Source organism: Aplidium turbinatum, chromosome 9, assembly GCF_918807975.1.
Source record: "Aplidium turbinatum chromosome 9, kaAplTurb1.1, whole genome shotgun sequence".
Lineage (NCBI taxonomy): Eukaryota > Metazoa > Chordata > Ascidiacea > Aplousobranchia > Polyclinidae > Aplidium > Aplidium turbinatum.
In genome coordinates, this window is record NC_137480.1 from 18,905,930 (window position 1) to 18,933,522 (window position 27,593).

General features: G+C 37.6%; 1 protein-coding gene across 2 annotated transcripts in view; it reads right to left on the reverse strand.

Moving 5' to 3' along the window:
- The window catches only part of LOC145777596 (plasmolipin-like), a 43,493-nt gene extending 18,141 nt beyond the window's left edge, over positions 1 to 25,352 (reverse strand). For both annotated transcript variants that reach the window (XM_082589016.1, XM_082589017.1), the window contains exons 1-2: positions 25,215 to 25,352; positions 10,889 to 11,098 (exon numbers count right to left, since the gene is read on the reverse strand). In XM_082589016.1, coding sequence (XP_082445142.1) covers positions 10,889 to 11,098; positions 25,215 to 25,283 — 279 coding nt within the window. In that variant the 5' untranslated portion in view covers positions 25,284 to 25,352. The remainder of the gene's footprint in view (positions 1 to 10,888; positions 11,099 to 25,214) is intronic.
- Between the last annotated feature and the right edge of the window lie 2,241 nt (positions 25,353 to 27,593).

The window sequence follows — 27,593 nt, forward strand, 5'->3', positions numbered from 1 at the left end:
GTGGCTGTTGCTTTGTCAGATAACCAGGTAAACCAGGAAATATTCTTGGTACAGCTGACGGCTTTAGGCGAAGCTTTTTCAGTTGCAACAATTCTCTTTTTGCAACTCTTCTTTCTCGGACATCGGTAGTACTTGTTATAAAGTCTGAATCATAAAAATGTTTTGCACAAACTCTACTGGAGGAAGTGACTGCATATTGTTCTCTAGGAATAGCTTTAATCCAAGCTTGAATTGCATCTTGATTGCGAGGTAATCGAAAAAGTGACACTTTTGGTCTATTGCTTTGAGATAAACGATAACCAGTATTACAATTAGGAACGCAACAGGTAAACCCCATATTGCTAAACAATTTGAATGACCTATAACATTCAAGCACAAGTACTTAGTTTCAGATATAAGCACAATGAGATATGAAAAAGACTTGGTAGCATTATATCATACATTGGCACAAGTACAAATGATGTGTAATTGTGTATTGTTAGCCTACCTACCAGTGTTGGGTCCACATCTTTTAGGCGCCGGTCAAATAGACGCGCACACTGTGGCGTCTGGATATTTAGGTGCGGAGCACTGTGGCGTCCGTTCATGTAGGTGCTATTCCTAGTAAAGTCTGCAGATTGTATCAGCTTGGCAGGTAAGACAATGCTTTTCACACAAAATGTTATATTGAACAGAAAAATATGTTGTTTTGTTAATGCGCGTGTGGATATGTGTGATACAACGCTCTACTACTCTTGATTTTAGCTCATCTCCACAGGACATTTGCTATTTATCCTGAACCTGGGTTTTTTTTTTCGCTGAGACTTTTCGGTCATTTGTCCGAAATGACTTGAAAAAATTCGGTCATTTTTTATTTATTTTGGTCATTTTTTCTGATGAATATACTTCCTTTCAAGTAGCTGATACAAAAAAAATGCACTTCCTGACTAGCTACAACATTAAGTTTCGCTGAGAGACGTTGTCGTGTTTTATCTGAGAAAAGTTAGAACAGACAAACGTTTCTTCAACGTTCATCAGCAAAACTCAACCTTGCAGCACCCGGCCGCAGACATCTTTTATTGCACACTAACACACGTTCAAAAATAACGCAAAACAAAAATACAGTACAACGGAAAGGAATAAAAACAAGTAAGAATGACCAAATAAAAAAACACGTTACGCTCTAATGGTTCGCAATTACAAAGTGAATTAACTCCTCAACAATTTCACCGCTCACGTTGTAGCGTGCTGGCTTCGCGTTATTGTGCCAGTGCGCGTATGCCACGTCATAATTGAATGTTTTGCATGATGCAGCATTTAACCTCAAACACATGAGTTTACTGGTATCTGCAGTTGAACGACGCAAGCGATTTCTTGTTGGAGTTCGCAACCGACAAAGCAAACTGAATCCACTTTGTACGGTTGCGTTCTCTGAATTAAAAGTCAGCAAAGCATTAGCAATAGCTGCCAAACTTGGCCAAACTATGCCACGCTTCGTAGCTATTGTTAACACTTTCGGCCAATTGTCACCTGGTTCGCGATCAATATTGTTAACAATTCAAGCATAGACAGTGTGTATTGTGATTTATCGGGTGCTTTGACTGCTTTCTAATCCTTTGTGATTATAAGTGGCAAAGTACTTTATTCACAAGACTGTTTGCGTAAAATTTTCTCGAAACTTCATGGCGGACAAATGCGGCCGACGGAAGTGCGAGACCTAGCGGACGAATGTCAGTTTTTGTAGGTTAATCGCGGCCGTGTTCACGATGGCCGCCTTCAGTGTCGAAGCCTGAGTTGGAAGCTGATTTAATTCGTATTCAGGTTAAGAAATTACGAAATCGTTTTACTGAAAAATTTCATCTTCTCTTTTTTCAATTTTGAGAGGGTTTGAGGCTTCCCTTGCTTTCATTGAGGATACGCCCCTGAGGCTACTCAATACTTATCGAAAACGAAAAAATTCCAGCTAAATTGAAATGATTTCCCACCTGCTCATTAAAAAGTTACAAACAGTTATATTTTTGTAGGGCTTTTTGCGTCTACTCATTGGAGTACGACGTTGCAAAAACCATCACACAAAATCACTATCTATCGATGTGGAGTCAAACATTTCACAGAGGTTATCACCAGCTCCAAAGTTAACAACATTATGCAATATGCTGATATAATTTCCCGACTGACAGATCAATCTTTTCCACGACTCGAAGGAAAGATTTGAAAACATAGTGGCATTTCTAGAAAGTTGAAGTCTTTGAGTGTGTTATTTTCATGTTTGCGTTTATCACAAGCAATGAGACATTGGATCAACGTACAAAGGGATACTTCGTTGTTTATCGTGGTCTGGTCAATAACATTTCGAAAGAGTTGACCACCAGCTTAAAAATTGATAATACAGTAGAATTCGCCTATAGTGACTTTAGCTATAGTGACACTTCGCCTATAGTGACACCTGTTGCAAAGTCCCGTTTGCATATGCAACAGTTGAGTAGAATTCGGCTATAGTGACACTTCGGTTATGGTAACACTTTTTCCGCTGTCCCTTCAGGTGTCACTATAGGCGAATTCCACTGTATATGCAACATGCTGAGAAAATGTCCCAATTGACAGAACAGACCGATCAATCTCTACCAAGCGGTTTGACCTTTCCAAGGCAACACAACATTGCGTCACACTTGAAAGCACCATGTCAGTCACGTTTGGGAAATGTTACTTCTGTATTTACGTTATCACATACAATAAGACATTGGATCAACGTTCAAACACTAAGTCTATGTCTTGTATTTCCGATTGACAAAAAATTGTAGAGTGGCGCAAGAAGCTTCTTTGCAATCACTGAAATCGATTTGCGCGCGTACATATTTTTTCTGACATTTTGACCGAGTTGACTATATATTTTTTCGAACATTTTGACCGAATTGACTATATTTTTTTCGGACATTTTGATAAAAAATCGGTCAATGACCGATAAATGACCGAAAAAAAAAACCAGTCCTGAACACAGGTTGCAGCCAGATGGACCTTTACTTAATCTGTTATCTTTCGCAATTACCGTACTTCTACTCGGATGGATTGGTCGTGTTGCGAGTACGTATGAGACAACGCTCTACTACATGAATACACTTCTATAGGGCATGTGAACCCTGGTTACAAGTTGCAAGCATAATGGTGCGACTTTGCTCGTTATTAAACCTAGTCAGGGTTTTGACAGAAAAGTAAGTTACGCTTCACTCAAGCCTACCACCCGCTTGAATATAGGCTACGGTATATATTTTACTGATGTTTAGTGTAGTTATTATTTGACTTAACTAAAAGTGAACTCAGTAATGTTTGGACACTTGAATAATTTATTGATAAAACGTTCGCCGACGCAAACCTGGACTAACAACAAATAAATGCCGAACACGCGCATTAAAATACAATATATTTTTCTATTCAATATAACATTTGTGGGAAAAGCATTGCAGGCATAAGCAGCTTCACTCATGGAAGCCATGACATATTTTTTTTGTTCAATATAACATTTTGTGTGAAAAGCATTGCCCTACCTGCCAAGCTGATACAATCTGCAGACTTTACTAGGAATAGCACCTAAATAAACGGGCGCCACAGTGCTCCGCACCTAAATATCCAGACGCCACAGTATGCGCGTCTATTTGACCGGCGCCTAACTGTCTGCGCCTAAAAGACTTGCTCCCCCAGTGTTAACCTACTAATAGGGGGGTATGTTAAAATTAAAAAAATCTCAGTACCCCACAAAATTGTGCCACTGGGTGTAAAAAAATATATTATGAACATTTTTTTGGGTTGCCCCTCCGGGAACTCCTCGCTACCGGGGGGTCTAACAAGCGATTTCCAAAATGCATGGGATTTGACACCTAACTTTTGAACCGTGGTCATAGAAAGCTCGGACTAGTCTCAAAAGTTTCGTCTTGAAAAGTTAAGATAGGAATGTGACAGTTTCAGAAGTGTCAGGTGTATACTTTGGTCCGTACAAACCAAGTTTGGCCCAAAATGACCTATTTAGCCTACCGCGATGGTACAAAATCGAAAATTTGGCAATAATTGGCCTTAATGAGTTGGCAATGGGCCTAAAATTTTTGATTAATAAGCTATGATAGGGTTGTAATATTTTTTCATGAGTCACATATGCCCGACTTGACTTCAGGCACATCATTTCCTGCAAACATCAGAGTGTGTTACTTCTTTTTCGTCAATTGATATGTTCAAATCGACATTGCCTAAACCAACAATTCTCAGCTCGATCAATGTTTGCTTGCAAGAACACTGTAACGAAGTTAAGAGCTTGCTTGCTCTATTCCTTTAATCTTTTGCAAAAGGCTTGGCAACTCAAAAAGAGTCTCTGTTTGGTTTTGGTCCTGCTGCAAATGAGGACACAGGATCACTGTTGAAAATGTGATGATGCAGTGAGCAAGTGATGATGTCCTACAGAAACTGGATGATCTGCCAGTCCACAACCTGGGTGAAGAACGTAGTGTCGGATTATTGAACTACAAGATAAATATTTATGGTGAAAGAAATCTTGATACAGTCTCCAGAAGCGTAGTTCTCAATAAAAGCACGGATTTACTTGAAACTATTCAGAAGATTGACAAAAAGAAATGGGAAAAACCAGTACAGAAATAAGACAGCAAAAAATTAGACTGCAATGGAATGAAAAGATGAAAGCTTATGAAGAAAAAGGTTACTCTAAAAAAGAAGCTCTTAATATCAGAGCAGAGCAAAGTAAACTTGCTGATTTAGATTTCCTGAAAGCGCAAAATCCACCAGGGCCTTTTACCGCTTCTGAGGAAGTGAGTGCTTACCTTCAAAATGATGCTGTAACAGATCACATAAAGAACAAAAGACTTTGCACTGAGGTTCGCTATGCAAAGAAGACATGCCTCTCCCTAAAATCAAGTGCTTCAATATTCCGACTGAAGCGAGACTATAAAAATTCCAGATTTGAAGACTATGCCAACAACCTTATCAGCTAGTAAGATAATTCACGTTCATGTGCAACTATAATAATGTCAGACCTCCAAAGTGTGCTTTCTGCTATGCATTTGCTCACAGAGGCAAATTCAAGCTCCACATCAAATGACCAGGAATCTGATTTTGCAGCACCAGTCTATCAAGTTGGTGAGTTCATAGCTGCCATCTGGATTGAAGGAAGCTAATAACACTGGTACTTTGCTAACATTGTTGAAGTTGTGAGTGATGATGCCTTACTACTTACATACTTCAAGAAGGTTGGCAACAGTAGAGATGGAGAAATATGGATTTCCATGAAAATCCTGAACTTCTTGTTACTGTGTCATATGTCAGATCTGCCCGAATCAAATGCTGTGTTTCAAATGAAACAGTTCAACTATTGAATGAAACTCTTAATGAAAAGATAAAAAAACACTAATTTGATATCTAGAACTACACAATACTTCCATAACATTGGACCTTTGAAACATAACTATTATTATTATATACTTATTTGCGTCAGACAAAGCTGTCCATATCCAAAACAAAACAACGAAATAATACACAAACTGCAAATGCACAAACAAACTATCATTAAATATTACATAGCATCCTGTTCTTATTATTTTATCAGTATTATATACATTACAGTATATCAGTATTCAGTATATAATACTGAATATATATAATATGTCGCATTGGTAACTGACACGTACATATTATATTTATATTCCAAAAGAGCAAACATGGGCAAGAAAATTGAAAATGCTTTATAATGACTGGCTGTATGCCTATATTACAATCTTTACGACATTACCCAAAATGTCTCTGATTTTCAACGAAATGACGTCATATAATCAATCAATTTTCTACAACTAGACATGCATATAATTTATTTAAAAGTACTAATTCGAATCATAACGTTTTAAACAAAATATTACCCCGGTTTCAAACTTATTGAGGTAAAATTTTGAATTTCATACAATTATTGTGATAGGCCAAATAGGCCGTTTTGGGCCAAAATGGGCCTGTCCATACACCTGACACTTCTGAAACAGTTACATTCCTATCTTAACTTTTCAAAACGAAACTTTTGAGACTGGTCCCAGCCTTCTATGACAACAGGTTCAAATTTTAGGTATCAAATCACATGTATTTTGACAATCGCTCATAAAACCCCCCGGTAGCAGGGAGTTCCCGGAGGGGCAATCCAAAACTTTTTTCCTAATATGTTTTTTTACTCCCAGTGGCATAATTTTGGGGGGTACTCAGAGTTTGTACTCAAAATTCGTCTTTTAACATACCCCCCTACTACTAATCTCATTGGTCATTCGCTGCTTCCAGCTGATTAGTACTAAAGTCAAGTATGTTTTTATTATGAATGAACTTGGACCGTTAGTTTATAATGAAATTAACTATTTTCCTCCAACATACCGTACTGGTACCCTAAGGCCTAGAAAATGACCACTCCAGGCAATAGCAGATTGACACTTCATCCAATCAACAGAATTTTGAAAATTAAAAATCTGCTCGGTCTAGCCTATCTGACACTAGTCACAACTTTGTCTTCCATATTCATAACCTACCAGCTTAAACCAAACTAACAACGAGCACACCACGATTTAGGCATGCCCTTCAGTTGGACGGAATAAATGAAAAAACGGATAAGCTTCGGATCCCCTAAGTCCAATATCCCTAGTCTGGGGGCATGTGGAAAGTCTTCCGAGTTTAGGGTTAGGGTTAGTAAATGCGATTGGTTTTATGAGAAATCACTAACATTTATGCACTTAAGAATATCACAAAATATTCATCCAGAGTAATTTTTAGAAGTGTAGCGCCGAGAACTGTCTCTGGCGTCACGCGCTTTGCTCCACTGGCGTCGCGTCAGAACCCTGGAATCCACTTGATTTGTACAAATACTGCGAGCTTTTAGCGCAGTCCCGCGTCTTGCTTAGAAATCTAAGGAATTGAATTTAGGGGATTGTAAGCACTGAATTTATGTAAGAATACCCAATCGCATTCTGGCTAGTGCTTTATACACACGTAGATTTGCCGTTATGTTACATTATGTGGTTGTGTTTAGCGATTGCAATATATACTTACAGAGGCATTTTTTTCAACCAAGACTAGGGCCCTTAAGTAACTACAACCATGATTTCTGAATCATTTTTCCAGTCTTGTTCTCATTCATTCAGGAACTCATCAATAGCGAAGAAAATGAAGTGTCTTCTGACAGGTGTCAAACCCACAACAAAGCTTGATATGAACGACTCGGTTACATGTCTTGTAATGCAAAGAAATTTATTCTCACACGAGTCAGTTCAATCATATATAGCTAAATATCGATTTCGATCAACTAGAAGCTAGATCATCTTTAGTTAAGCTTATTCAAATAGAATCCTATCTTATTCTATTTGAATAAGCTTAACATGATGATCTAGCTTCTAGCTGATCGAAATCGATATTTAGCTATATATGATTGAACTGACTCGTGTGAGAATAAATTTCTTTGCATTTCAATAACGAAGATCATCGCGTCCTGATCACTTCTCGTCATAACCATGTCCAGAAGTGTTGTCGTCCCATCTACGACTGTATATGAGCGGGCATGCTAACAAGCAACGTGCCGCTATATATTTCTGGTGACCCCGATATGATTGTTGCTGCTTCGACCTGTTGGAATACTTTGGATTTATTTTGGATTTACATTGGATTACATTACTGTGAGTGTGGATTATAGTAGGCTACTCTTCGCCGGACGCTTCCTCGACGACGGCGGCTGCCATCATATCAACGTCCCACTGTTGCATCTTGTTCGAGCTGGATTGGTTTATTCCATTGGACCCGAGTTAAGCAGTGTTTTAAAGTTAATTTTAAATTGTAATGGCTGAATACTACTTTTATATCATCGCAGTGGCCATAAGCCTACTCACATCCCTCATTGTCCCGTCCATCTGTAGGCGTCATTCGATTGCGACATGCTTTGTTGTTTATCGTTTAAGCCACGGCTAGTAGGGGCTTGTTTATTCTTAAGGTAGGGTTTACATTCTGAACCGTCATTGGTGGTGCCTCGATTTCTCACAAGGGTGTTACACGTAATGTAGTTTTCTAATTGTCTTCTGTCTGTATCGTTGTTATCTGCTGAATTGAACTTTACCGGATTTCTACCGTTGTTGCCATTGGACTCTTAATTTAAGTAGGATTAGGATACTATAGTTAGCTGTGGATTGCCATATCTGACTACTTTTTGCACTTTCACCTGTGGGCTGTGGCCATTGTGCACGACCATTGTGGTCCTTCTAGGTATCGTTCTACTATCAGATCTGATTGTTTTTATCGTTCTGAATACTTTCAACTCTCATTGCATGCAAATTTGTAAAAGCAGATATTTAGTGAGCTCTCAAACCGATGACATCCAAAGTGGCTCTCTGTAACCTTTGTACATTTGCAATTTGTGTATTATTTCGTTGTTTTGTTTTGGATATGGACAGCTTTGTTTGACAAAAATAAATAATGATAATAACTATAGACGTTTGATACGGCCTTTACTGACATTGTACTGATGTAAGCCGGCATGTTACTTGTAATTTTTGTTAAAAAATAATAAGGCAGGCCTCGAAATTCGTTTTTGTTGACGGCAGACAAACGTGTCCGCTCTGAGCAGCTATCTCGGCGGACAAATTAAGTCTCACGGCAGACACACCAGTTTTAGCGTCGATTGTCATGTTTAATCACTTTGTCTTGATAATTCTTCTCCATTTGAAAACTATAGCTACGGTTTAGAAGGCTTTTAAAAATTTCAGCGAAGTCACTCTGAAAGGCTTCTTGGTCGTGTGGCTTCTTGCGTCACAATGCTCTGAGCACGAGTTGGAAAACTTCTACACTAACGTTTTTATTTTCTGCTGTGCAAGGTTTCACTAGGTTTTTTTATTAGGTGTATTTTTGCGTGTCATGTGAGCGAAAGCAAATTTTTTCCTGGGCCTTTTCTATTACTGTAATACAAAAACTTAACAAATTTTGCTGCATCTTGCTGCAATAGCCTACTCGTATAATCCAATTTTGTAACCAACCAATTTTGTAACCAATTTTGCCTTATCAATATTACTCGGAGATCAAAGCCAGACATTGTGACGTAAGACTTGAAATAAGTTGCGCTGATTAGTGTAGAAGTACCGGTACTCCTATCGATTCTTAGCGAAGAATTCACCTTTGTTACGCTGATTCAATGTCACCACTCGCCATTTGTTGAGGCAATGTAAAAATCGAAAGTTTTCCTGCTTCAATGGAAGCTAAGAGATACAGTAACAGTATTCACATTTTCTAGATGTGCGGGAAATTATATTCTCGCAACAATTGTTCGTGCTATGCAATGACGATTTGTATCACTAGTTCCTGCATTATTTCTCGGCGGACAAATATGACCGATCTAGACGGTACTTCCGCGGACATCGCATGCTGTGACGGTGAACATGTCCGTCGTGAATTTTGAGGCCGGTAAGGTGACCCAACTTTGGGTCATGACCCATACGTTGGGAACCACTGTCATATAATACGGTACTGAGCCTTGTGTGCCTCTTCTTTTGCATCATGTTTTGCTCAGACATCTTCATCAGAAGCTAAACGGCTCGACCTGTTTGCCTTCTTGCGGGGGTGTCTGTAGTGCTGAAAACTCTCTTTGACATCATGCGCTTTGTTCCACTGGCGCCGTGTCAGAACCTTGGAATCCACTTGATTTGTACAAATACTGCGGGCTTTTAGCGCTATCCGCATCCGCTTAGAAATCTAAGGAATTGAATTTAGAGGATTGTAAGCACTGCATTTTTGTAAGAATGCCTTTGAATCGTGATCGCATTCTGGCAAATGTGCTTCATACACACGCAGTCACGTAGATTTGCCGTTATGTTACAGTGTGTGGTTGTGTTTAGTGATTGCAGTACTTACTACTTACAGTGGCGTTTTTCCAACCAAGACTTGGGCCGTTTTTAAGCAACTACAACCATGATTTCTGACTCATTTTTTTCGGTCTTGTTCTCATTTCTCATTCAATCAAGAAAAACTCTTAAATTTTGAAGTCAAGTTGGCAATGTAGGACGACAGAGTGTTGTGTTAATTTCTGGTGGTGAGACTGTCAGTCGTATCGGTGTTTTTCATTTGGTGCTCTTGCCCTGATTCTGTCACTCAATGTTAAGCTTGCTATGTTGGAATAAATCAATAGCAAGGATTATCGTGTCCTGATCACCTCTCGCCATAACCATGCCCATACCTTAGTGTTTGACTGTATATGAGTGGATGCTCTGGAGTCTGGACTATTTAACGTTCGCTACAGATTACAGAAGCTTGGAGATTTGCATGTTTAACTAGGCTACTCTTGAAAAATGACTGTGACTACAAATGTTAGGAGCCATTGTCATTGATGGATACCTATCCAAAACAGTTTAAAGGTTGTGCAATATCACTAGAATAAACCTTTTCTTGTGCGAACTTTTTCGTTGCCAGTCCAATCTAAGGCACTTGCTCTTACCACCCTTGGAACAGTGTAGTGACTGGAGAAAGATGTTGGGTCAGGTATCAATGCCAAAAGTCAACTCATAATCAATGCCAAACAAATTAACATATACCAACTCAACCAACACAACATTTTAAATAAATTATTTGATATGGTAGTATTGTTTTCAAAATTAAAAAATTCTTTTAAATAATTATCATCTTATTAACTGTAAATGGAATTTATATTCTGGGAAACTATGAAACAAGACCTAAAATCATTCTACAACATGCGTAAACTGAGATGAGCATCCTCTACTGAACTCTAAAAAAAACTTCTTAAAGAAAACATTTTAGAACTCTAACCTACCTACATTTCAATCCATTTTTGAGTAAATAAATAACCACAAAACACCAACTACATTATTCAACATATTCCAAATTACACAGCTCTTACCAATTTTTTCCAGGGAAGTAGTTTACAGCAAATGATGGTGTAAAGCTTGAAGAAGTAAATGAAGTAACTGATGAGCAATGTGATAGCACCAAAGCAACCAACAAAGTTGACATATGCCATTTGTTGAGTTGGTAAAATTCTGCCATTAACACTTACTCTAGTTGTATAGTCCGATGCCGATACAACAATCAAAATCAACAAGCAGAAAATCTGAAAGAAACAAGCTTATTTTATACCAGAGTCAACATTATGAGTTTTTGCTACAAACGAAATCGGTTAATAGTATACCGCTTAAACGTATCAATCGTTTATTTGAATCAAAACATGAAATCCCAAACCAAATCCAATGTAATGTTAAGTAAAACCATCATAAGTGTTGTTAATTTTTATAGCCACCAAACTTACTTTTTAACAGTAAAACTGTAGTGCGTAGAATCAGTTATATCCCTAAACTGGGAAAGTAACCTAAATTACATTAAAAGAAAACCAGAGCAAACAAGAAAAGGTGAAAAAATGTCATGATTGAGTAGGCCTACCATGTACCAAGGCTACCATATGTGCTCTTTTTGGAGGATTCCTCCTCTTTTTTCAACAAAAATGAACTGTCTTTCGAGGACACTTAAAAACGCTCAAATGTCCTCTTTTTTCCCTTGCTTATAAATATTTTCGACAGGATTTTACTTTTATGTGACTTTTTCGATTTGTGGTTTGTGTTTGGTTTATGCTGGATTTCCAAAGATTTACTGTGTAAATATAATATGTTAATTCTTGGTTTCTCCATCAAATTGGCATACCTGGTTGAGGCTGGTTGTTTAGAGTGGTGAAATTAAAAGGATTAGGGACATCTAAAGATTTATCAGGGATATCTAAAGAAGGCCCACAACGATTGCCTTATTCTTACAATACTATTACTAGAAGAGCAGTAGTTGGTACCGCATTAAACACAGAATTCTTTTTAACATTGTAGAGTTATATAGTGCAGCTCTCTACAGAAGACAGTTAGCAAATGTTATGTAGAGCATAATTAGAGAATACTTGTTTAGACAGTTGAAAAGTTAGCAGCAAGCTGTTCTTCTTAACAAAGCCTTTGCAGTAAGCTAGGTGTAAAGCAAGTGTACGAGTAGTTGAATTAACAAGTAATTATGAGCAATTGAGCATTCAGTGAATATCCATGCCTGTCCTGATCGTAACAGGGCAAAGCAGGTTATAGTAACAAGGTTTATTAAATTACTACTGGTGCCAATTGTCATTTTACGATAAACAGAGATTGTTTCTATTGTCAGAAGCCCTTCTATTGTCAGACGTAATAAAAGCCTTCGTATCCCCTTGTTTAGATATCCCTGTCTTTTTTCTACAAATCTGTCCGGCTCGATAGCTCATTTGGTTAGCACGTCACTTTGTGAACAAAAAAGCTTCAAGACGAATTGGCGCTGGTTTGACTTTCGGGGTGTGCGCTTGAGCAACACATTATAAGGACTGTTCTCCATTTAGCTGCACCTAATGGATGGAATAAATCCCCAGCAACCACACTACAACAATCGGAAATTTCACTCCGTTAATCTCGGTGACAGGGCCTCATGGTTCAAAACCTCTACAAGTATGCAAAACTTCCAGGATTAAGCTCTCAAGGAAGCTTTTCGGGTACAAGGATAAAGGTTCAATCAATGTATCAAGTATTCAATTTAAGGTATATATAGCTCCATAGGCGTCGATTTTTTCTTAGACCAGAGGAATTATGGGTGGGCGAGAGTTTTCAAACAGATTTCATTGAATGTGTATGTTCGCAAATTCGCAATGGTTAGTCTTTCTCACAAAGACTGTGCAGCAATTAAGCTTTAATAGGTTTGCTTTCTTGCGCCTTGCGATCTTATGAGCGCTGCTAAACTAAACAAACTTCTTTTATGTTTTCCTTTGCGACCTAAAAAGCGCGTGACGCATGACCTGTTATCTTTAAAGTGGCACCTTCGGATTTGTCGCAAAATGTTCGGACAGGTGACTGCTGACTGTTCTGTTGGTCTGCGGCAGATAACCGATTGTTTTCTGAGGCCCACAAACAGCACCTACAGTAACAAGTACCATCAGGGTTAAGACGAATCCACTGAAATTCGGAAAAAAGCTTCCTTTGCAACACACGACCTTCCTGAGCCGAAAGCTGATCCGGCATCAAGCTAACGTCAAATGGAGCAGGTAGAGACTCATGGCTCGTGCTGTCTTCTACAATTACCGGTGCATTGCCTGAGACATTGACTTCACAACTGTCCATCCTTGAAGCACTGCTTTCTTCATCAATGTCATCTCTACGTTCATTCGTGCTGGACATGGCTTCTTCAGCGTTATCATCTCGGCGCCTTTTGGAAGCTGGTTTTAGTGTTGGGCAATATATCGAATTTTCGATACGATACGATATCTTTTCAATATCGATATTTATTTCAATTTTGCTCAATATTTTAACTATTACAGCCCTAACTCGTAACTGTAAACCCCTATAAAAACGTTGCCAAGGCCAAACGGCAAAAGTTGAAATTGCCTTGGCAATTGCTGTGAACATTTGTTACGAAAAAAAATTGTACGAAAACATGTAAAACGAGAAGCGAAAATAATACTCGAGCAGTCTATCACGACCGCACTGTTTGATTTGTTGTGATGTAATAATACCATATCATCATCATTAAGTTCCTTCCTCAAGTCGAGGGTTGGAGGCAATGAGACGCCAAGTTTCTCTGTTGTGAGATTTTTTTACTGCAGTTTTGTAATTAAGTCCTGACCAGTCTTCAATATCATTAGTCCAAACTCTTGGTGGTCTGCCCCTATTTCGTTTGCCGTTCATTTTTACTTCTACTAATTGTCTTTGAATAGAATTATTGCAAATCATGTGGCCAAAATATTTCAATTTTTTTTATTTAATTGTTTGTAGAATTTCCACGTTGGTTTGTATTCTGGATTCTTCTTCAACAGATTGATCATGTTTGATCAGCTGTGATCTCTCTTATGAACTGCCTCCATTTTGTTCTGTCTTTTGTTTTTATAAGTGCTTCCGGCATGCTTTTTATTCCTGTAATTAGCTTGATATTGTCAAAATATTTCATTTTTTGTCATCCTTTTGTTCGTTTGCCACCATCCCAGTTAACATTGAATTTTCCAACGAGTTGCTTCTTGCAATGTGTCCGAAATATCTCAATTTTCTAAGGATAATGTTGTTTATCAGACTCCATTTATCGTTGTTGGGAAACAAATTCATTTGTTTTTCTTTCCATCCAGAAAACTTTTTAACTTTTTTATGTCACGTTTTTTGCATGTCCAAATTTCACATCCATATGTGGCAATTGGGAAAACGAGAGTTTGCAGCAATCTTAATTTTGTGTTTTTACCAATTGATCTCTGTTTCCACACCGTTGTAAGTGATGTCACAGCTGTTTTTGCCATGGCAATTCGCCTTCTAATTTCTGTGCTATCATCATAAGTGTCAGTTATGACACTGCCAAGAGAGCAGAAATTACTTACACTTTCAACAATATTACCACCAACAAGCCTTAAAGCAGCCGGCGGCCATGGCCGCTAAGTAGTGCTTGAATGACCGCCGGTGCTACCCCCTCAGTCGGCCAAGTTTGGCCGCCGGTTTCTTCTACTTAATTATTTAAACCATAGGCGTACGAAGCCGAGCAACGTTATCAAGTTTAACATATTAAAGATTATTATATTTACAAAAACACAAAACTACGCAACAATTAAATATCGAACATTTTCGACATCACAAACAAGATGTCCTCTTCAGGAATAATATACATACAACTTAGCTAGTACATCTGAATAAAATACATTGTATTGTATTTTATTATTTAAAATACAATAAAATTGTATTTTATTCTTCGTCATTTTTACCCTGATTTAACGACTGCAAACGTAAAATCAATGTAAAAATGACGGATTTTGTTGTTTGGGTAGGTTAGTTGACATCCGAGGGGAAAACACGTGTCTTCAGAGTTGAGAAATGTTTCCGCTGTGGGTTAGTGACTTCACACACTCAATGGTGACATCATAACGGTATAAATGGTCAGGTTTTATGAAAGACGGTATTCAGTAATGCAGTTGAAACAATTTACTGAGCAGCGAGCAGTTGAAACAATTTAGCGTCGTTAGATGGTTCCGCAATACCGGATTGCAATCCCGATAAAGGAGTTATTGCGTGGTAAAACGATTCTATAGCAGGACGTCGCCCAGACTTCAACAACACTACGTGATCATTCTGTCATTGTTGCAAGCTTAATTCTATTTACTTGTGCTATCGTTATTTGAATTTTGGCCTTTAAGCACGCAGATTTGGTCGCCGAGAAGGAGCTCTCGGTAGGCCACGATGGCTGCCGGAAAAAAACACGAGTTTTAAGGCCTGCACCAATGTATAAGCTTGGACAAATTTCATGTTTTTTTTACTCATGGCCATCACTTTTGTTTTTGTGGGATGTAATTGCAAACCATATTCTTCACTTCTTGACTTGATCCTATTCAAAAGTTCTTGCAGTTCCGTTACAATTCCACCGACCATGTATTCTGGATAGTACATATTTTCTAATAATACCAAAAGTAGCGACAAAGCGAGCAACGCGATACGCACGCTGTTACGGTAATTCACGTTAAATAACTCACGGGGGAGAAAAGTTAATTTTGAGTTGATTCAACGTTCGAGTCAGCACAAATCGATTTAATTTTCCCGGCTGGTTATATTGCATAACAACAATGCTCAACAAGAAATTTACGTTTGTTTTACATTAATTAGACATCTAGCGACGTTGAATTATCATAAAATAACGTTAATTGTTCAACCAGGTGCCGGTAACAAATTAATAGCTCCCTGCAAGAAGATTGCCTCGATTTACGTATCCACTAACATCCACTAACCAATTTCGGCACAATTGGGATACTGCGAGCAACACAAAGTCTGTTTGATAAAGAACTAGCTGTCAGAATCGGAATCATCAGATGCTGTATCGGAGGATGAGGTTGTCGCGTCATCACTGAAATCGGACACATCAAGAGGCTCATCGCTTGGCTGTAAATCTAATGAAGCGTCCACGTTTTGCTGCTTTCGTGCTTTGATACCCATCCACATTCCACACGCCTCTTTCGCAGATCTCCATCAGGGTGTTGACTAAGGATCAAATCTATGGCTGTGGCATAACGACTGGGAGGAATGTCTAACGCTAACCTTACAAGCACTCGTGTGGCCTCGGCATTTTTATTGCCGACGCTAATGAGCCATTCATGCATCTGTGTCGGCAATTGCCGACACTAATTTCGAAAACTGAGAAACTCTTTTCTTAATTAGAACAAAAATATTGAAAAGTATCGAAATATCGAGTAATTTTTTCTAAATATTGTATCGTTTTGTTTTTTCAATATCGCCGAACACTAGCTGGTTTAAAGAACCCGCAAATAGATGTTTGACTTTGCTTCATGTTTAACTTTTCAATAAAGAAATGACAACATCGCGCGGTGCCACAATTTATACTCAGCAACAAGTTAGTGAGGAAAGATTTGTAAAAAGCGATTGTTTCAGTACCTCTTTAGTTTGTATGGGTTATTTTATTGTCATGTTCATTATGATGTCATATTCCTATTCCCTTACGCTGACCCGGAACTGAAGTTTGATTGCGACGTAATGTAAGTGAGACCATTCGGAGAAAAGATCAAACGTGGCTTTTTCTCACCAGGAATTGCCGGCGTGTGGCAGTTGCCGTTGCAACAACAATGCAGTGGGTAGGCCTACCGCCTTTTTTCAACGCAGTGTTGTTGCGGAATTGCTTTGTTCTGTCAGATACCTTGCGAGAGACATAGCGTAAAACAAGAAGTTGCACGGCAGTTGGTTGGATAATTCAGCGTTTAACAAAAGCGAAAATAATTGTAACGAACACTTCATAAGTGTCATGAAAACAGGATGGGCGAAACATATTTTGCCCACCCTCGTTTCACGGCCGGGTGGGCGTCGCCCACCCTATTTTGACGCCTATGTATAGCTCTAGCACCAAAATGGAAACCAACCCATGAAATACCTAAAAGTATGTGCTATGGGAAAAACAATTTGTATATATACCTAAAACAGTCTGTCAATACATTTTCTCTCTTTTTTCTTTTATGATGCAGCCACAATGGTGCAAGAAAAGAGACAGCCTTTAGTTGAGTTCCTTTTAGCTTCTTAATGGTTGTGTACAATTGACAATTTTACTTTATAGTCTCATTAAAACTGTTCCTTTCTCATTGATAAAATTAAGGGAACCACAAAACATTCATGAACTCATTTGTTTTTAGGAGTAACTTTTGTTACATCGGCCTCTAATGATTGATCCAAGAAGATATAAAATATTTTTCAAACGTATAACTCTAATTGAATTTTACTTGCTGAGGAAACTTGTTCTCATTTTGAGTGATAAAAATTATGGTAGGGCTATGCTTGAGTGAACAGATGAATATAGCCTCCAAGGCAATTTTTGCAATTTATGATAAAAAAAGCCATTGTATATATGCTATGAATAGTACAAAAAAATAATCGAAGTTGCTATTTTACACACTTGTTGCCATGGTTACAATCAGGTGTTACCAGAGTTAAGACATTTTCAACAGATTTAAACTTTTCTCAAATTAGAGCAGAATTTCTTCTAGCAACGCTATTGAGCCAAAAAATATTTACGGGTCATTCCATGCCATTTCACCAGGCTGACAACCCACCCTCTCCAAATTTATTCATATTTAAAAGTTAGTTCAGACTACCATCATTCCTGATCACAGAACTGAAAATTTTATCTTGATATCTTATTTGGTTTAGTCACAGTGCCATTTTGAAAATCGGTACCTCATGCAAAAAAGGGGATAAATTGTTACATTTTTGGAAATCCAAAAATGTCATTTTTGCTCATTTTCAACTAATATAAGAATAAATTTCAGTCAGTAAGATTGTTTCTACGTGTAATTTAGGGTGCTGAAACCAAATATGACATAGTTTTTTGCCTAATTTGCATACTTTTTCAGATATAGCTTAAAAAAATAGAATTTAGTCGTATTGAGTGCCTTTTTCAAAGTTTTGATAGCAACACTTTCCTAATATTGTACAGACTTACAAATTGGTCAAGATGTAGTTCAGATATACTTCTTTATTACATCCAAAATGCAGAAAGGTGTTTTTTTTCGAAGTAAAGTGACAAGCCATTGAATTCACCAAAATATTGCAATGCAAAACAACAATTTTACCAAGATTGCAAGTTAGGTCAAGTTTATTGACACTTTAAATAGACTCTCAGTAACATTAGTCAATGAATAATTTATTGATTGTTATATATAAAAGTGGATGTTGCTGAAATCAAGCCTACAACAGTATCAGACAATTAATTTCTATATGATGTGTTTTCAACAAGTATAGTTACCTGCATAAGTGCATATACGTACTGTAGGTGAAGAGCATGCAAACTATCTTGTTAACTTATAGGCCTAAGCAAGTTCCCTGCAAAACTATTTAATCTATCATCACATCTTCATATAAATATGCTTCATCCAGTTGATGCAGTTGATAAAATTAGTGCAGGAACACTAGCTAGAGTATAATCATTAGTATAACTTGTAGAAATGAAATGAGTATCTCTTGATCTATTTATCTTAAGATCACTATAGAACAGGGCTACTCAACTGGCAGACCGCGGTCCGAATGCGGACCTTTTCAGTGTTGAATCCGGACCTTATCTGTCTCAGTATTCACTTAGTTTTTTAACAAAACCAAATCTATTATCGTTAATATGCAAAAAATGGGGTAGGCAATTTAACGTATTAGAGACAACTACATGTCCAGTCAAGCTGGTGCAAGAGAGAAGCCCAATTACGGATCAAAAGATACGATGCCTGAAAATTCAATGTTCAAAATCAATTCTCTAACATTACTTCTCCAAAACTTTCTTTCCAAAAACAATGCAATTTATACAGATTTACTTGCACACAACAATATAAGATGGTTAAGTACGGGAAGTTTTGGAGAGATTATGGTTGATTAGGGAAGAGTTATGGGGTTTTCGCAAAGGTCAAAACAATGTGAAGGCAGTGGCATTTTTAAGAGATGATGAAAAAATGGAGATTGTTGTGTTATGATGTCACACCTCAACGACTTAAATTTAAAACTGCAAGGAGAAAAACACAGTATTTTTGATTTGATCACAGCAATTCGTGAATTTCAGAAAAAATTAGAAATTTTCAATCATGATATTCAGAGCCAACTTGTCCATTTTCCGAGACTTTTGGAACAGAGCAAAGATAAAAATGATTCTGGTACCAGATATGTCCAATTTGTTGAAAAGCTGATTGCCAAATTTGCAATGCAATTAAATGACTTTTCTCTTGGCAAACAATTGCTGCTGTTCATTGAAACCCCTTTCTAGTAACAGACATTAGCCTATACAGAATTCTCAGTTGAAGCGAAGGACATATGTAAATGGGTAGACGCAGAAAAAATTCAACTGGAGCTTATTGAAGTCCAGGAGAACATAGTAGTGAAAAATCATCCGGTGATAATACACCAGAGAAGTTTTGGTCAAAGAAAGGATTCCCAAATAATTTTCCTGCTCTTCGCAAATTAGCAGTGCAAATTCTCACTATGTTTGGGTCTACTTATAGCTGCGAGTGAGCGTTTTCAAACATGAATTTATAAAGAATTGATTTCACATCTGTATGACCAGTGAAAACCTTCACCACTGCCTTCAACTCGCTCTCACCACTTTAGAATCAAGATTGAAAGAACTAGCAATAAATAAAAAATGCCAATTCTCCCACTAGCTGTGACTAACAGAACCATAAATACATTTCGCTTATTGCTTTTGCTAATGTACCGCTTTACCGGATTTTGTATATAGTTATACCGTATTACATTTGTATGACTGTAAATCATTTCATGAGAGTTATAACGAACCTAAGCAATTTTTAAACTTTTATAACTGGACCTTTGCTAAAAGTAGTTGAGTAGCCCTGCTATAGAATGTGTTGAAAAAGGAATTAACAATGTCTAGGCCTATAATTTTTAGAGTTTTGTACAAACAACACCATAATATATTATTTGTTTGGACAGATATTTTAGATTGTAATAATTTCGTGAGAAAAATGAGTAAAAAACAGGATTTTGCTGCAACCTCTATTCAATTAGATAAGCACAGTTCAAAGAAAACCAAGAACATGAAGAAAATTACTGATGGACTAGCTGATGCTTTGTTGAAAGACAATACATAACAGGCCTCGAAATTCGTTTTAGTTGACGGCGGACAAACGTGTCCGGTCTGAGCAGCTATCTCGGCGGACAAATTAAGTCTCACGGCGGACACACCAGTTTTTGCGTCAATCGTCATGCTTAATCACTTTATCTTGAAATATTCTTCGCCATTTGAGAACTATAGCTACGGTTTAGAATGCATTTTATAATTTCAGCGAATTCACTCTGAAAGACATGCGCTTGAAGAGTCAAAGCGCCGTAAACCTGCTCAAAACGCCGCATAACTGATTAACTTCCATCTTCCACCGAACGAGGTCGTGTGGCTTCTTGCGTCACAATGCTATGGGCACGAGTCGGAAATACTTCTACACTAACGCTACTATTTTTTACTGTGCAAAGTTTCACTAGGCTTTTTTTTAAGTTTATTTTTGCGTGTCATGTGAGCGAAAGTGAATTTTTCCTGGGCCTTTTCTTACAGTAATACCAAAACTTAACAAATTTTGCTGCATCATGCTGTAATAGCCTACCGAACTCGTATAATCTAATTTTGTATCCAACCTTGTCTTATCAACATCGGAATGGCCCGTTTCGGTGAGTCCGATTCGGTGAGTCCGATCCCTTAACGGGAGATTTTTTCAATTTTTTTTTTTTAATTATCGGGTACCGTAGCCTAATTATCATTGCCATTTGAGGGTTTGGGGTTAGGATTAGAGGTTAGGAACTCACCGAATCGGACTCTCCGAATAGTAGCAGACCCTATCAATATAACTCGGAGATCAAAGCCAGACATTGTGACGTAAACTTGAACAAAGTTGCGCTGATTAGTGTGAAAGTACCAGTACTCCCATCGATTCTTAGCGAAACTTAGCGAATGCACCTTTGTTACGATGATGCAATGTCATCAATCGTTGAAGCAACGTATAAATCGAAAGTTTTCCTGCTTGAATGGAAGCTACCCAGGCAACAAAATTTATCATTTTTACATTGATTCGACGTCTGCGTCTACATTGAATTAATATAGGAATGATAGATTTTGTTGTCTGGGTGAGAGACACAGTATTCACATTTTCTAGATGCGCGCTAGAATGCGTGGGGAATTATATTTTTGCAACAATTGTTAGTACTATGCAATGACGATTTGTATCGCTAGTTCCCGTGTTATTTCTCGGCGGACAAATATGACCGATCTAGATGGTACTTCCCGCGGACATCACATGCTGTGACGGCGGACATGACCGCCGTGTCCGCCGTGAATTTCGAGGCCTGCATAAAGACATGTTTTTATCAACTTGACTTAATTTTCTTTTGGCTGCTTGAATACCAGACGATGACCTGGTTTGAGAAACACTAACGCAATTTTATAAGAGAAATGTCAGGAAATTCATGTAAAATTTGATCAATGGCTTTCTTAAAAGCTTGATTTCTCGCAAAACAGCTTGATAAGCAGAAATTTCATCTGATGAACAGGATGCTTCTGAACGGTCACTACTCTCAAATGAAGCTGATTTTACTTTCATGGTTTGTAGCAGGTCCCACATAACAAGTTTCCAGGAATAACTGTGATATTGTCTTTCAACAAAGCATCAGCTAGTCCATCAGTAATTTTCTTCATGTTCTTGGTTTTCTTTGCGCTGTGCTTATCTAAATGAAAAGGGTTGCAGCAAAATCCTGTTTTTTACTGATTTTTCTCACAAAATTACTACAATCTAAAACTGTCCAAACAAATAATATATCATGGTGTTGTTTGTACAAAACTCTAAATATTATAGGCCTAGACATTGTCAATTCCTTTTTCAACACATTCTATAGTGATCTTAAGATAAATAGATCAAGCGATTCTCATTTCATTTCTACAAGTTATACTAATCATTATACTCTACCTAGTGTTCCTGCACTAATTTTATCAACTGCATTTATATGAAGATGTGATGATAGATTAACCTGTTAAGCGTCACTCCTGGGAAGTGAAGTTGCTTTCGTATTGTCATCTTTTTTGCCAATTATTGTGCACCGCGTCAGGGTTACCAGATGGCCTAAATTTCGGACTAAAATCGATAAATTAGCCTCATTTCATTTACTGTGTCTGACAGCTATCAAATCATTCGAACATTTAGCTTGTGTCCTAATTTGGCTGAATTTTTATGACCTCTGAAAAGTTTTTTGGTTCAGTTCGTATTCCTAGCACCAGTTCCGTGCAGATTGTTTTCTGGGTATCAAAAAATCAAAGGGTGCAACGAAAGGCTATTTTGAGTTTTATGTTTTTTCTTGCCTGTCTGTCCCTGCATTAATTGCTACAATCGTGCAGCTTTTCTTCATGCTGTCATTCACATTTGACAAAGACAAACACCAGAAACTAAATGAAATCGATCTTACTTTATTTATTTTACCAAGAAATGCTCTTGTCTAAATGCTAAAGAGATGAATGAAAGGTTCTCTGCACGTGAGAGATGTAGGCTACTCAACGCAAGAAGAAATTGAAAATTTAGCAATAAACATCGAAAGTATGCAATAGGAATTGGAGTTCTGCCATGTCTTGTGTTCTATAAAGCCTATGTCAGTTTTATGCAGTTTATGAACAACAACGCAACTTTTATGCACAACAACGCAGTTTTGTGCGTTGTTGTGTAAATTGCTAAAGGGTGTTCGCTTTTTGCTTTCTCTGTTCTGTCACATTCTGGATGTGCTTAATGATTATGTGCCAATGTTTCATTTTTCTGCGAGAAGGTGAAGTGCTGGATGATAAATAAAACAATTTTTATCATTTTTTCTAAAATGTCCAAATTTCAAACTGATACTGTCTGAATTCCTTCCGGATTACCTGGCAACCCTGCAACGCTCAGAGACTGGTTTGTGTGCTTACAATAGCAGTTTTTTTCTTGTAGAATGACTAATTGTTGTTGTTTTATGTTAAACAATCATAAATAAACAAAAACGTTGAGCATTGTTGTGGCACAGTTTATTATAAGTCTAAAAACGGATCAACAGTGTACACTATGGCCTACTAATGGCAGATCCAGGGGGAGCGATCGTCCCCCCCCCCTAAAACACAGAAAAGTAACTTCATTCAAGGTGTATTTGCAAAGTCGGATTAATGTAGACCTACATAATTGTTTTTGTTGAAATCCCCCCTCAAAGGTTACTTGCTGGATCCACCCCTGCTAGGCCGTACAAGTACCTCTGCCAAACCAACAAACTGCATTTGCAGTTGCATTGTTGCTATGACGCTTTTTCACGCTAGATTGATCACACAGTTTCCAGAGAGTTTCCTTTTTTTCATCACTTCTCTTTTCTTTGCGAGAAACGTAATATGCCGTGGCTGACAGATCAATGTAAACAGCTCAAGTCTGAAAACGGCATATACTGTTGGTGTCAGTTCTAAGTGAACAATTGTAAACGGCTTATGCAGTTGGTGACGCTTAACAGGTTAAATAGTTTTGCAGTAAACTTGCTTGGACCTATAAGTTAACAAGATAGTTTGCATGCTCTTCACCTGCGTTTTTTATTTGGTCATTCATCGGTCATTGACCAATTTTTTAGCAAATTGTCCGAAAAAAATGTAGTCAATTTGGTCAAAATGTCCGAAAAAATATACGGTCAATTCGGTCATAATGTCCAAAAAAATATATGGTCAATTCGGTTAAAATGTCCGAAAAAAATATAGTCAATTCGGTTTGTATTGTTTAATTTTTGTTCTGTATCAGCTACTTGAAAGGAAATATTTTCATCAGAAAAAATGACCGAAATAAATAAAAAATTACCGAATTTTTTCAAGCCATTTCGGACAAATGACCGAAAAGTCTAAGCGAAAAAAAAACCAGCTCTTCACCTACAGTACGTATATATATGCACTTATGCAGGCAACTATACTTATTGAAAACACATCATATAGAAATTAATTGTCTGATACTGTAGGCTTGATTTCAGCAGTTCAGTTTATTTTTTTGTCTTGTTGGCCAAATAGAAAGACACAAAAAGCAAAAACACAATAAACACAAATAATTCGCACAAGGATGGCAGCGAAAGACCAAAAGGTCACTAAAGTCCACTTTTATATATAACTTTTATATATCCACTTTTATATATAACAAGAAATAAATTATGCTTTGACTAATCTTACTAAGAGTCTATTTAAAGTGTCAATAAACTTGACCTTACTTGCAATCTTGGTAAAATTGTTGTTTTTGCATTGCAGTATTTCGGTGATTTCAATGGCTTATCATTTTCCTTCTAAAAAAAACACCTTTCTGCATTTTGGATATAATAAAGAAGTATATCTGAACTACATCTTGACCAATTTGTAAGTCTGTACAATATTAGGAAAGTGTTGCCATCAAAATTTTGAAAAAGGCACTCGATGCGACTAAATTCAAATTTTTTTTAGCTAGGCTATATCTAAAAAGTATGCAAATTAGGCAAAAAAAATTGTCATATTTGGTTTCAGCACCCCAAATTACATAATATAGAAACAATCTTACTGACTAAAATTTATTATATTAGTTGTTGAGAAGGAGCGATAAATGACATTTTTGGATTTCCGAAAATGCAAGAATTTATCCCCTTTTTTGCATGAGGTATCGATTTTCAAAATGGCAACTGTGACTAAACCAAATATGATATCAAGATAAAATTTTAAGTTCTGTGATCAGGAATGATGGTAGGAACTAACTTTTAAATATGAATAAACTTGGAGAGGGTGGGTTGTCAGCCTGGTGAAATGGCATGAAATGACCCTTTCACAGCCAAAAAAAAATTGCTTGAGAAAATCTTTAACCTATCCGCGGATTGAGAAAGCTTCTTTTAGAGATTAATCCCAGCAGTTTCATGTACTAGTAAAGGCTTTGAACCGCAGGCCCAGTCACCACCATTGACAGAGTGAAGTTTTCAATTGTTGAAGTGTTGTTGTTTAAATTATTCCATCCACTAGAAGTCGCTGAATGGTGAAAGCAGTCTTCAAAATCCATTGCTCAAGTGCACACCCCGAAAATTGAACCAGTTTGATCTTGCAGTTTCTTTGATTGTAAATTCAGGCGACTAACCAACTGAGCTATTGGAGAGGACAATGTATATAACAAGTAATAAGGCAACAAATTAACTTACAAATTCAATAAGTTTTAAAATTCCATCTCTGCTTTTCACAAATCCCGAATCAATTCCACAGGAACACATTATCAGAGGAAATTATCAGTGATATTGTAAACCAAAAGATAATTATTGGTCAACTAAACTAGGTATGCTAAAATTTCAACACAAGTAAACCACTAGGACGCCTTATAACAAGTTCCAAGCTTAGCCTATACATATTCAAACTAGTGTAGTTCAACTATTTTTCATGATTTAAAACATTGTCATGTAATAATAAAAGAACTACAGTAGGTACTACAAGGTGATGCTCTCGGAAGCAACAATCGGATTGTGATGCCGTCATGCATTGTTTGGCGAATCCGAAACAATTTTCCAGATCCAGATGGCCGTTACACAGGATTTCAATGGCCAACTGAAGGCACATTATGAGAGAGAGAGAGAGAACTTTTATTTATTTTTGATTAGTGATGATGAATTAAATATGAATGATGAATCGTACGATTTCTTCATTTTTCACTTAAAGTATATTTTAGGTTTTGTAGGAACGTATCCAGTACAGTTTTATTAAACTGCAAAAAACAATAAATCTTCGAAAAAAGCAACCGCTTGTACCAACTCCGACCAAACTGTGATCCACCAATTACATCTAGGAAGCAATTGTTTCATCCGTTGCTAACGAGGTCCACTTAGGATGACGTAATACCACCAAAGTCGTCCCAGAGCAGTGAAATATGGAGTTTCGCCTGTGGTGGCGCTGCAGAGCAGTCATTTGATTAAATCACGCCCTAACCAGTCGAGCTACGAGGTTAAGATTAAAAAGTTTGCTAAGTGTAATTCTGCGCTAGGAAATGCTTTAAAAAGTTACTATACTTGGATCCAACCTGTCAGGGGCACTTTAAGCATGACGATCGACGCTAAAATTGGTCTGTCCGCCGTGAGACTTGATTTGTCCGCCAAGATAGCTGCTCAGACCGGACGGCAGACACGTTTGTCCGCCGTCAACAAAAACGAATTTTGAGGCCTGTAATGCAATGTTCCTTATAGGAGCATACACCCAGGCCATGGGCTATAATCTAAATAATGTCGTACTCTCAAGGAACACTATTAAAAGATCCCGTATTGTAACACGTAAAGAAACAGCTGCATCAATCAAGGTACAGTTCACACCGAAAATCCCACTTCTGCACTTGGATGGAAAATTATTGCAGTGGTGTTAAAAACGAGCCCTTGAATTTTATCTTTCACCTTCCACTCTTCAAGTGCATTTAACCATGAATCAGCTTGTGTTTGCCCAGTGCCTCTACCAATTTTTGGTACACCAAGAAGCTGCTCTACTTCTGTTCCTCCAGTGACTGGGATAGCAATGCGATCTACCATTCCCTGGGTAAAACAATTCATTGTAAGCAATTCTTCATAAACAATTCTTCGTAAAATTAATTCTTTGTAAAACAATTCTTTCCAAAGCATTTCTTCGTGTATGCAATTGAGATTTGATGTATACGAAGACATGCTTTACGAAGAATTGCTTTACGAATTTCATTTCACCAACAACTGTTTACAAACAATTGTTTTATGAACAACTGTTTACGAAGAATTGTTTTACGGATTTCATTTCACCAACAACTGTTTACGAACAATTGTTTTATGAACAACTGTTTACGAAGAATTGTTTTACGAACAACTGTTTATGAACAATTTGCCTATAACCCTTCTGTTGGTAGTTATTATGGCATATAACTATACAAAAACAAATGGGGTTCCAACAGGGCCGTTGTTCGTCCACCAAGGGTGCAACCTAGTTTGTACCCTGAACACTTCGGACCCTCAATTCGTACCCTGAAAAGATCGAGAGAAAAAATTAAAAAAAGCCGAAGTCGCTGATCGCAGTTTAATAGCACAAAGCCGAAGTCGCTGATCGAAGTTTCCACAAACAAACTCGAGGGTTAGGGTTAACGGAAAACACAGTTAGCGGAAACTGCGGAAAAAATATTTGTAGAAACTGCGATCAGCGAGAGTTAAAGAGCATAGATTACTCGATGGTTAGAATTAGGGTTAAGGTAAGCCGAAACTGCAGTTATCACAAACTGCGAAAAAATGTTTGCGGAAACTGCGATCAGCGAGGGTTAAGGTTAGAGCATAGATTGCTCTATAGTTAGGGTTAGGTTAGCGGAAACTGCGGAAAAATGTTTGGCGGAAACTTCGATCAGCGAGGATTACAGTTAGAGCATAGATTACTTTATGGTTAGAGTTAAGGTAAAGGTTAGCGCAAACTGTGGTTAGCGGAAACTACGGATAAATGTTTGCGGAAACTGCGATCAGCGTGGGTTAGGGTTAGAGCATAGATTAGTCTATGGTTAGAGTTAGGGTTAGTGGAAACTGCGATCAGCGACTTCC